The following is a 13124-nucleotide window of genomic DNA, read 5'->3' as shown; positions in this document are numbered from 1 at the left end:
ATCTTTTACTCTCAACATGACCAATTGACTGTTTAACAGGTTTAACTAAAAGATTCAACCGGGCCTTCCATTAACATCCTTAATTCTAACAAATTTCATTAGAAAAAAAACATTTATTTAAAATATGGGATATCTTGCATAAGAAAGGACAGAGCAGACAATTTATTCATGAACTGCTGTTCAGAAATACCTCAAAAAGGTAAATATGCACATTTTAAAAATGTATTTATCAATCTTTTACAAAATATTGAGGAGGAATTAAAGTTTTTGAACTTGTTTTGTTTCCATTGTCTTGCAATATAGGCTCCTATTCTATATTTTCAAAAGATTTAATATATGGAGTGTGGAAGGTTGCCTACCTCTTGCACTTTGAGATGGAACATTGGGAGGTTGTTTATCAGAATTTATGAAAAGAAATAGGAGTGGCCAATCGATAATGCGGACAGAGCAGGGGGTAACCCTAATAGTAAATTGGAACAAAAAAAGAGAGAAATCTGTCCTATAGGATATAGATCGCAGTGTATGCAATAGGTAATGAACAGTTAAAATACCCTTTAATATAGTGGGGTAAAACTAATATAACGAAAAAGGTAAAGAGTAAAGTGCAGAGACACACACGGAAAGGAAAAATTAGTGTGTCAAAAAACAACTAAATACTACGTGTAACTACTATAGGTGCCCTAATGTCATAAACTGGGCAAGTACTGTAAGTGCCGCAATTAATCTATATGCTGGTAATTAGTACCACAGCGGTAACTATGATCGGTATGGTGACAAGTAACCCAACAGTAGATGAGGCAGATAACAGTAAGGGATATCAAATATCACGGGGTAACGGTAGTAGTATACGTATAGTTTTTAAGATAAAACAGTACCGATGTCCTACATAGAGTCAGTACGTCCCCAAAGATATCTCAATTGGAGAGTAGGAAAGCCATGTATTGACATGGAGAGTACCACCGACCAATCTTTAGCTCAAGCCACCGGTCCCTAAATGGAACCATTTACTAGGGTATACAATCCTAGTGGGCAGTGTGAGAGAAGAGAGTAGCCGGGTATCGGTTTAGTGGAGGGGGTGAGCCGTATACCGACTAGAAGAATGTCGGATTACAGTGTGCCTCCCTCCGGGTTAAGCATACATACCCATAAAAATTATGGTCAATGAAGGAAAAGGTCGAGGTTATTCCCCATAGTTGCCGATGTTAGGCGAACTGTATGGGTAGATAAATTTTGATATCACAGGTTAGTCGTGTTTCTTAGACTAACTTGTTTTGACCTATGGTTGCCAGTGTCGGACAAACCAAGGTGGTGACCCGATAGTAAAATCGAGACAAGAAGTATAGGCTTTTCCCCCTTTTCCCCCTGATGAGCCTCTTCACACAGGCGAAACGCGCGTCGGGCTGAAGTGTGGCACCTATTATCGGTCTCGGGTTTGACACTAACCCTTCCACCTCAAGGTTACCCTGACTCCTCGGACATTATTACGAAAATCTCTTGGTTGACCAAAACCTTGTACTCGAGCGATACTTGTTATTATCATCCAGCATCCCGGTTTACTACCTCACACATACGGGTTGCCTAATTAAGCTCCGGACGAACAGTAACCTTTAGTATCAACCAGGATACTACTTTATTACAACAAAATTAACTTTACCTTTGAAAAGGAACTATTAGGGCAAACATTTATTACATACCCTTCCCTCTTCCTTGTCTCCTACCACTTTACTATACCTGGTACCCACGAAGGCACCATTCTACCCTCCCTGTACTTAAACTTTCTGCTTATCATACAGACATTTATACACTTAACAGAGGGCTACTTGGTAGCGTCTACTGTATATCAAAACACCAGCAATGATAGCCAACTATAGTAAGGTAGTCGAGTAAGGATACTTCTTGTCTCGATTTTACTATCGGGTCACCACCTTGGTTTGTCCGACACTGGCAACCATAGGTCAAAACAAGTTAGTCTAAGAAACACGACTAACCTGTGATATCAAAATTTATCTACCCATACAGTTCGCCTAACATCGGCAACTATGGGGAATAACCTCGACCTTTTCCTTCATTGACCATAATTTTTATGGGTATGTATGCTTAACCCGGAGGGAGGCACACTGTAATCCGACATTCTTCTAGTCGGTATACGGCTCACCCCCTCCACTAAACCGATACCCGGCTACTCTCTTCTCTCACACTGCCCACTAGGATTGTATACCCTAGTAAATGGTTCCATTTAGGGACCGGTGGCTTGAGCTAAAGATTGGTCGGTGGTACTCTCCATGTCAATACATGGCTTTCCTACTCTCCAATTGAGATATCTTTGGGGACGTACGGACTCTATGTAGGACATCGGTACTGTTTTATCTTAAAAACTATACGTATACTACTACCGTTACCCCGTGATATTTGATATCCCTTACTGTTATCTGCCTCATCTACTGTTGGGTTACTTGTCACCATACCGATCATAGTTACCGCTGTGGTACTAATTACCAGCATATAGATTAATTGCGGCACTTACAGTACTTGCCCAGTTTATGACATTAGGGCACCTATAGTAGTTACACGTAGTATTTAGTTGTTTTTTGACACACTAATTTTTCCTTTCCGTGTGTGTCTCTGCACTTTACTCTTTACCTTTTTCGTTATATTAGTTTTACCCCACTATATTAAAGGGTATTTTAACTGTTCATTACCTATTGCATACACTGCGATCTATATCCTATAGGACAGATTTCTCTCTTTTTTTGTTCCAATTTATCAGAATTTAGTTTTGTAGACTTTAGGTGACTGACTTGTAAAATGCCGTATAAAATAGCTGCGTTGGATAAAATCTCTAATTCGGTTTAAATATTAAGTATCTTCTTTTGGCCTTAAATTTGTTTTGTTTTTTTTAAGTTACTGTAGCACGCTCTTTGGGGAATTATTAAAAAAAAAAGGGAGGGGGCTGCTTCTGCCAGTGAAAGATGTGTATGTTTATCCTGGCAGTGTTTTCTCCAAACCAGTCAAAACAGTCAGGCTACTTTCACATATTGGTATCTACAATGGAGAGTGCACCTCACTTAACCCCTTAAGGACACATGACATGTGTGACATGTCATGATTCCCTTTTATTCCAGAAGTTTGGTCCTTAACCCCTTAAGGACACTTGACGTGTGTGACATGTCATGATTCCATTTTATTCCAGAAGTTTGGTCCTTAAGGGGTTAAGGGGTTAAAGGGACACTCCAGGCACCCAGACCACTTCTGCCCATTGGAGTGGTCTGGGTGCCAACTCCCACTACCCTTAACCCAGCAAGTGTAATTATTGCAATTTTTTGTAAATTGCAATAATTACCTTGCAGGGTTAACTCCACCTCTAGTGGCTGTCTACTAGACAGCCACAAGAGGGCACTTTCTGGATTATTGCGTCATAGCGTCACTGGACGTCTTCATGCTGTGTGAGGACCTCCAGCGTCGCTCAATTCCCCATAGGAAAGCATTGAAAAGCATTTTCAATGCTTTCCTATGGAGAGCTCTAATGCGCATGCGCATTAGGTCTCCCCGGCCGGCGGGCGGGATCAGTCTCACCCACCGGCCGACGTAATGAAGAGGAGGAGCGGCGGTGGAGGAAGAAGCAGCGACGTGGGACATGTCGCTGCCTCTGGTAAGTGACTGAAGGGGTTTTCACCCCTTCAGCAACCGGGGATTGGGAGGTGGGAGGGAGAGGGGACCTGCAGTGCCAGGAAAACAGATTGTTTTCCTGGCACTGGAGAGTCCCTTTAATGATAGCCATTAAAAAAAGATTACTATTCATACCAAATATATTGCACAAAGATTTGCTGAGTGCTGTTGTGTCTCATTATGGTATTTGTCACTCTGTATAGTAATCATTAGGGTTTACTAACCTGTGTCTTACTTGATTTTGCTATTGAGTATTCTAAGCTTTATGCTGCAACACTAACGTTCATATTTCTTATAGGAACGAAGAGGCTCGGCTCCCATTAGTTATGATGCATCGCATTGAAATAAGCATACACACAATCTATTTAAAGGAAGATCCGCCAAAGTAAAAAATGACAGCGTAATACGGTATTTTTTTTTGTTGTTGCTGCGAACAGATTCTACCATAATTAGTACAAATGTTTTCATGTGTATGAAAAGGTATTAATTTAAGACGCATCTGTAAATATAATAGATCAAAATAAACAGTTTGGACGCAGAGAGTTATATTTAATCCTACCGAAGTTGCTATTGAGATAAATAGTTGCAGGAAAGAAAAAACTGATGAAAAAGCACATAATGCAAGGAGATGATATTCATCATTGACTTCAAGTAAAAACACACAACAGCAAAACAGGTTCTTCCTGGGTATTTTTAATGCTTTAATTGAAGTCACTTTTAATAAGGGTAGATACAGCTATTATCTATTTAGATAATAAAGAGATTGCTAAAATGTGTTAAGTGCCTGGGTGCAACCATATGATATTGTGTTGTAAGCAAATGAGAGCCAGCTGGGATTAACCTGCTTAGTGCAAAATGATTGCCAAATGCAACTCCACTGAAGCGTATAAATAGTTAACATGCAAATGATTTCCCCAATGATTTATTTACAAAAAGGCCTATATAGACTTTAATTGTGACATCTATAGGTAAATAATTTGGATTTTTTTTTCTAGCAGTATTGAATCACTTGGAAAGTGTATTAAATTAAAGACTTGGCTAGCTAAAAGGATGGAATGTTGACACAAATTGTTTCATTATTCTTGTCCAAAATGGCCAAAAAATAAATGTACTACCTGTACCACAAGACTAATTGCACATTAAGGCAAAAAAATAAATAAATATATATTTTATAAAAAATAACCAATTCAACTGTAACTTAACTGAAAAATATCACAAAGATGCCATGTGGTATTCAATAAGTGATCTGGTTTTCAGACCATAATAATTGCACATACAATAGAGTTCACTAATACTTAGGTAGGCAAATCACTTAAATGTTTCACTATTTAGAATGCTGAAAGTCGGCCTGAGATCATATTAGCTTGAATAATTCAGTTCAGAAAGTCAACATAGGAGAATCATGCCAAGCCAGTGTTGATATGATGTTTCTCTGCGATTGAACCTATCAGAGGAACTGTTGAATATTTTTTGTTGTTGATCTTGACAGCATCTCAGAAAACAAACACACAGGCCCAAGTTTTGCTCTTGACAGAAATTTTGATCAAGAGAACATTTTGATCAACATCAACTGGTGCCAAAGCCCCTAACTGATCACTTCACAAGCTTATTTTGGCTAACACGGAGTAAGAAACTAAATACAAATTAAGCAATGGTAAACCATTGCAGTTTCAGTACCAAAACATATAGAGGGTGATATCTACAAAAGGGACAGATGCCATGCTTACCATTTATTTTATGAAACAATATAAAAATAAAAAAAAATAGATGTTACACAAATCATTGGATTATTGTTTATGTAGAAAATATCGTTCTCCCTAGCTTTCATGAGCAGTAATAAAACAGCAGGGAGCTATAGTTCTCACCTGAACAACCTCATTAAGCTGAAGTTGTTCAGGTGACTATAGTGTCCCTTTAATACACATGTTCACTATTGCATTAATTAAGCGGTAGGATAGGGGTCAGTTTTAGGTGCCAGGAGAGACCAGTTTTTTTAAGCAGCTCAGAAATAGTTTTACACAAACAGAGGAGGTGGTGCCGCCCAAAGACTCTTTTTGCCACAGCTGCTACAATGACCTTTATTGGTTATGATGCTTAGAGTGCCCCTTTATCTGCCAAGGCTCTGTATTTTGTTCTGGTAAAGATCTTGACAGATCAAGATCACCATGAAAACCAGCTGAAATCTTAATGGTTTGACAATGGATTCTGCATAAATGTATAGACTGACTATGTAATATCTATGCACAAATTGGATCCTTGTTAAACTCATTGGTATCTTAAGTCCAGGTGTGGTTTATTAAATAATTACATTTCTATAGCTGGTGCTTTCTAGATCACAATAAAGGACAATATGTTCTGATTGCCTGCAAACTATACCAGATCTAACTTTACAATCACAATTGGCAACCCCAGTCCCACTGCCCCTTGAAACTACAGCTCTAAACGTACTTGTGAGCACTGCTATGCTCCCGTTTCAGCCTCTGCTTTGCCATCTCAATTTTTGAGTGATATAACTTTGTAGGCATGAAATTCTGTAGGTCTATATGAAAAGAATTACATTTTTCCATTGATCAGGTGCTTTGAAATTAACCAAAGCTTGGGTGAAAAAGCAATCTACTTTTTCATAGAACGGTTCCCATAAAACCTTGACCATGAATACTTATATACACACAAGTATTTATTTTTTTTTTTACTCCAGCAGAGTAAAATGTTGAAGATTACTGAAATAACCCCTCTAGATTAAATATATTTATGTACAGATATCTGTATAGCCCCAATACCATTTATTATCTTCACTCTATCCTGTTTTTCCCAATAGATCATTAAAATCAAACTGAATCACCCATAAATATATTAATTTAAGATTGAAAAAAAGAACACAAACTGGTATTATGAAAATGAATTAATGAAATCTATGCAATGTCACTTAAACACAAGTCGTGAAAAAAAATGGAGCATCACTCAGAACTAGACTGAGAGACTCGCTTACAATATATTTTTTTAACCCCTTAAGGACCAAACTTCTGGAATAAAAGGGAATCATGACATGTCACACATGTCATGTGTCCTTAAGGGGTTAAACTAAAAATGTAAACTACAAATCTAATAATTGACATGCCTTTTTTTTACACCTTCAAGTAGTAACTTACTCAACAAGTTATCTAGCCTAGTATAAAAAAAGATGCATGAATCTTTCCTGACCATCTTATATTATTATTCAACTAACTTTTCTTGTCTGTATTAATAAAAACCACACACATTTACAGTCTAACGTACACAGAAACAAACTTGTGTGTATTTCTTTTTTTTTGTTTGTTTTGTTTTTTTAAATTTCCCATTAAAGATCCAGAGCTTGGATGCACTTCTCTGACTGCAAACTTCAGACACCTGCATGTAGTGTACTCTCTGTGATTATAGGTTACATGTCTGTCCTGTACTCGACCATGTGATGATGATCATATATAGAATAGCATTTTGCTCACCTTTTCTTCATTACTAAGACAACTCCCAGGAAAATGATGACAAACAGCAGTATCCCTGCAATGACTCCAGCAATTTTCACTGTGTGGTCTGATTGTTCCTCGGGCTCTGGGTCTGGCTTATGAGTTGCAGCTCCTGAACAGGGAATGTGTGAAATAGAAAAGAGACAAATAGAGATACATAATTTGAATGTGGAACTTTATAATATGACATCATTAGATATTCATGATATTCAAATGGCAATATAGAGGCTAAAACAGCAGAACAAAAATGTAGACTGGTAAGATTTTTTTCACGTCAGCTATTTTTAACGATATGTTTGACTGTCCACTACATATCACTGTTTAGTTAATAAGTCCCTGACATGTTGTTCATTGTTAGAGAATAATCTCTGAAATATGCAGTAACTGTGTTTAATTCAAAAAAAAATTATATTGTGCAAAACTACAAAGAAAAGGTATAATACACATGTGAAGTTACATTGCGTAATCGCCAGTATTTTAGCATTTCTCCTGAGTCATGATTATTTAAGTTACGAAGACTAAAAATTCACTTACGATACACTAACTGCTGTAAGCCTTTCCCTAAATGCGATTTTTGCTGGAACACAGGCCTTAATTATTTTTCATAAGTGAAGCAGTAATTCTATAGTATATTAGCTCAAACACCTGGAAAAATGTGATAAGCTCATTTACTATGCGTTTTACCAGCAATTGTTTTTTTCCAACACAATAGCCTGTTTGCGCCTTTGGAAATTTAAATCTAGGTCACATCTGGTAGTCAAAAGACTCCTTCTAAGCAATTTATTCACAAAGTGGGAAGCAGCTGAAGATCACAACAGTGGCACCCACATTTGATATCTGTTTAAATGAGATAACCACTGCCTTGCAGCGGCTACTGTCTTAGATTTCCGTGCTTGGTTATATTTCTAAAGCCCTGTTTACACTGTTTACTGTATAATGTGATGGGATGTCAAATGCATGTCTGATAGAATATCCATTTCCTCCCCTAAATTACTTTAAGATGAAAAATATAAGAGACGCAATGTTCAATTCACTAAACTCAATCCCTCTCACTGCCCTGTATTTTTCTAGGCTCTCAATTTTTTCTAATCAAAATGTGACAGTATTCATAATGTGAGATGCCACTGGGCAGATAGATGGTATTCGGAAATGGGAATTTATTTTCTAAAATTACTTATTTTTATAAATCTCACATGTTCCCTATCAAAGTCCCTATATCACTCATACATATATATCCAGATTAAGCAGGTACAGTGCATCAGCCTAACAGTGGTCACAGTTTTGCAGGATATGCTGTACCACCTAGAGATGATAACATCTTGTTTCATTAATCCATGGACCACTGGATTAGAGCAGTTGTTCTAGGAACAGGAGAAATTCCTGAAATTAATCTGGTCACCTTGCTTGCATTAAACAATGGAGATATAGAAACATAGAAACATAGAATGTGACGGCAGATAAGAACCATTCGGCCCATCTAGTCTGTCCAATTTTCTAAAATTTACAAATGTTCCTAGTTTGTCCCACTGTCCTGGGTTTGCTTCCTGGTCTCCCCAAGAATGTATAGCTTGAGGACATAATTAGATGTGCGTGCGTACATGAGCTACGCCAGGGGCCCTTAGCAGGGTGGGCCAGCATAATTAGAAGTTGCATGCCAGGCTCAAATAGGTGCACCCCCTTTACATGTCGTTCTACCTCTTTGAACTATTCCAGTGAGACAGGTATTGTTATTGCCCCGACCACACTTGTCCCATAACATGCATCCATATGTTGGGAGGTAAGAAGCTATCACATAAAGATGAGAAGAGCACTCAAAGAGATGATATAAAAGGGATTACAAACATGGATCCTTGGTTTTGTCAAAACTACGGATGGTAAATTTGAACAAGGAGAAATGCAAAAATAGTGTAAAATTCAAGTATGTCCATTTGGGATGGAAAGATTATTTTTCTTCTCTATCTCTATGAGGAGATGCTGATTGGACAGAGCTGTGTTTGGCTTGTGCTGGCTCTTCCCCTGATCTGCCCCCATGACAGTCTCAGCCAATCCTATGTGAAAGCATTATGATTGGCTTTTGTTCAACACTTCTGATGATGTCAGCCAAGCAGGCAGATTATGGGAAGAGCCAGCAGCAGCAGTAGACTGCAATAAAATAAGATGTTGCTATATTTAGGGTGATCAGGGGAGCTAGATGGTGGTTTTAACACTATAGGGTCAGGAATACGTGTTTGTAAGGACACACATTGGGTCAAAGAGTTCTCCAAATTACTTTAGGTATCATCACCTTTGATAAAAACTGTCCCAACTTGCACACTATAAAGTTCTACCTGGAGCAGGGTTACATAGAAGGACACAGTAAGGACAAATTATATAGAGTTAATCTCCAGTCTTTGATTAATTCTCTGTTAAGCTTCATTTTAAGTTTCATTAGGTCTAATCGACATCTAACTTTTGAAGCTTGTGTGTGCTTTATGAAAATTTTGATATAGTACTGAAATGAATTTAGTCACTGAATAAAACTGATTGAACAAGTCAAATTGTGAAGTCTACATTTAACCCTTGATTAGTCTAATCCAATATAATTTGTGTCTGCGGTAACTAAGAGTAAGGATCTAATTATCTCAATACAGTAGGCTGCTTGAAAAATAAAAATATTGAGACTGGTGGCACAATCTGTTGGAAGATTTAAAATGGAAGATGTCTGTGGTCCCATGCTAAGACGAGGCTCACACATTATTTACTAAAGTGAGAATTGTTGGAAAATCAAAGCAAATAAACGTATTCTCCAAGGCAGCTATGCTTTGGGTTTGGCAACTTTTTTCTTAAAATTAAAATTCCCTTTTAATTCACTTCAAATTCTTGAGAGGCAGCACATATTTAAAGAGTATATTATAACGCTCACAAACCATAATTATATGATGAAAATTGTTACGCAACAAAAAAAAAACGTATGTTTCACTTTAAATGTTAAATACTGAAAGTAAAGGCAATGTGTCTTTTTAACAGTCACAGGCGCCTAATTGCCTCCCTAGGCTAATGTCTAGGCTGCCTGATGATTGCATTATCTATGTCTGTAAAGCTGTAAAATGTCAGTGACTGGCAGTGAAAAGATTAATGATTTAAACTTTAAATTGTATATGTATGTGCAAAACAGAACATTAACACAGAACATGAGAATATTATAAATTTAAACTTTGCTGATTAAGAATTACTCAAAAGTATTATTTTACACAGCCACTTTGTAGACGAGAGTGAAAGCTGAATAAATAAAATTACAGTTTACACTACTTAGGCTTGTTCAGAAATGCAGTTAAGGAATATTTGGAGTGAGTAGACCCTTTAAAGTCTGTAGGCCAAACTTCCCATTATGCATTACGTGAAAACTAAAGTCTTCATTTTACAAGGAATGCTGAAGTAGGGTCATTCTCTTAATTGTGAATTGTCAGGTATTCACCAGTAAATTGCAAATTTCCTGCACGTATAGCTGTGGTGAAGACAGCTGTCTTAAAGGGCCACCAAAGTCACCCAGACCGCTTCATCTCAATGAAGTGGTTTGCATGCAATGATCCTGTATGTTTAACCCTTCAAAGTAAAACATTGCTGTTTTGCATTAAGGGCAATGTTTACCTTGAAGGGTTAAACACCCTGGTGTTTGTTGGTGGTGTGAAAAGGTGATAAAATCCTCTATTTGGAGCCCCCATAGATCCACTCCTGGAATGGGTTGAGGGTGGGGATGAAGGCAATTTAAATGTGGGAACAGTCGATATGTATCTCTACAGCAAGTGGTAAGTCCCTAAAATGAACTCTATAAACAAAATAATGTTTTATTACTAGCTATAATAGTGACATTTTGTCTTTTAAAATATGCTGTTTTGTGGAAAGACAGGAAGCTTGAAAATAATTATATAAACTGCTTTGATGAAGATTATTAAAAGGACATCTATCACGACCTTACCATTTTTTTTAATGGAATTTATAAGGTGTTTCAGAAAACTTGAAACTTTTCTCCAATAAAATTTTATAACATTATATAAGTCTTTGCCTAGATTAATGCCAGCACATTCTGGTGATTTTATTGGGTACTTAAGATCCTTGACCTCAAAGGCATCACACTTCTACTGTATTGACTTGTCTCTGATATCTGAATAAAAACTAGTTAGCCAAGAAGGAGACATTTACAAATGAAATCCTGAATCTTTAACTAGTTGTTCTTCATATGTTGTTCTTGCACACAGCCTGAATTTACTGATCAATATCTTTACATATTATATAATATAAGTCAAAACTAATTTCAGGTTTGCAGTTCTAGACCTTTTTCATATTGGTTTTGGTGATAGAATACCAGTTGTAAATTAATTTCAGCAATTCCCCAGTGATCATACCACTTTACAGTCAGTGTTTTTAAGCTGGTTAATAAGCAGACAGAACATGGAGCAACACATTTTCTAAATTTTCCTTTAAAACACATTTTATTTAGCATTACAAAAAGTTGGTGCAGTTAAACAAGGAGTTGAATGTATATTGATGGTGTGTAACATGGAAGATGAAACAAAACATGCACCGGAGCAGTGATATTAGAAAAAAAATAAAACAGCTGCAAGTCAATTAAATGTGCTCATTTTCATATTTATATATAATGTCAAAATAATAAATCAGTCAAGAAATAAACAACATGTGACAAGTGTTGCCTTTTAGAGCTGTTCGAGTGTGTGTGTTATCCACTAGTTAATGACTAAAGTACTTAATAAAGTAACAGTGGGTAAGTAGAGAAAAAGAATAGTATCTGTAAAGGTTAGTGACTGGAGCCCTGAAGGTGGTATATCATTTGAAGGAGTGTACCAAAGTATGGAAATGTTCAAAGCAATAAGCATACTGGTAAGACTGTCCAAGTGGTATTTTTGAATATAAACAATAATAATAATAATACTAATTTGGGATTGTACTTGGGAATCTTGGGTGACAATATAAGAAAATTTGGAAAAGGGGCTTTTTGTCTTGGATTGGTAAGTATATAAAGCGAACCCACACAAAATAAAACAGTTGGCATCTCACAGAATGAGAGGTGGAACAAGTTTGGAGAATGGTTTTCCTTGCAATAGCTGACAAAATGGGTGGTAATTTAACTTGATGTGTGTATTCAGGGGGGATACCAGGACTGAGAGCATTGTTAGACAATCAATAATGTGAGCATGGTAGGACATGCTGCAAAACAGTGTGTCAGGTTGGCAGACATTGCTGCACATCAACAGTGGACATTGGCAAGACCTAGACATTGTTTTTTTACAGGAAAAAAACATAGTTGATAACATTAAGAGAGATCTGCTGGAAGTCTGGTGTACATCTCGCATTTTATTAAAGGGACACTACACTGCTTAAAAAAAAAAATAAAAATCTTTTTAGTAGATACAACCCCAATGAAAACATGCATGCATTTAATTATCCATTTTCTTATAGTGGGATATCTAAAAACAGCTTGCAAAGGCTAGAGTTCTCTTATCTTGCCGGCATTTCGGACCTGGACAGCCCTTTTGGGTGGGATCAGTCCAGGGCTGGTGCTAGACTATTTTGCGTCCAAGGCAAGACAAGCTACTTGCATCTCCACCCAAAACAATTTTTGTGTGTCTCTATCTTCCCCCAGACCCTTGGTGTGTCTCTTTTTCCCCTTCTGAAAATCCTCTGTGTGTCCTCCCCCAGCACCTTTGTGAGTCTCTTTCTACCCCCCAACCCCTTTATACGTTTCTTCTCCCAGCCCCTTTGTGTGTCTCTCCTCCCAGCGCTGTGTGCTTCTGTCATGCCGGTCACCTGGAGATTGCGCTCCCCGTGCAGTGAGCCCTGCTGAGTTTACCTAGCGATAGCGCCATGGATCAGTCTGAAAAGCAAATGGTGTAAGTTCAATCTGTAATGGCACAAGTGAGCAAAAACTATTTTGAGACCTGAGTGGGGATTTACCAAAGA

The 13124-nt window shown here is 37.4% G+C and overlaps 1 protein-coding gene across 11 annotated transcripts in view; it reads right to left on the bottom strand.

Moving 5' to 3' along the window:
- Positions 1 to 13124, bottom strand: part of PTPRM (protein tyrosine phosphatase receptor type M) — a 713165-nt gene that overhangs the window by 256073 nt on the left and 443968 nt on the right. For all 11 annotated transcript variants that reach the window (XM_063451546.1, XM_063451547.1, XM_063451551.1 and 8 more), the window contains one exon: positions 7149 to 7281. In XM_063451546.1, the coding sequence (XP_063307616.1) occupies positions 7149 to 7281 (133 nt within the window). The remainder of the gene's footprint in view (positions 1 to 7148; positions 7282 to 13124) is intronic.

This window comes from Pelobates fuscus, chromosome 4, assembly GCF_036172605.1.
Source record: "Pelobates fuscus isolate aPelFus1 chromosome 4, aPelFus1.pri, whole genome shotgun sequence".
Lineage (NCBI taxonomy): Eukaryota > Metazoa > Chordata > Amphibia > Anura > Pelobatidae > Pelobates > Pelobates fuscus.
The sequence above is the reverse complement of the archived record's forward strand: the minus strand, read 5'-3'. Positions and strand labels throughout refer to the sequence as shown.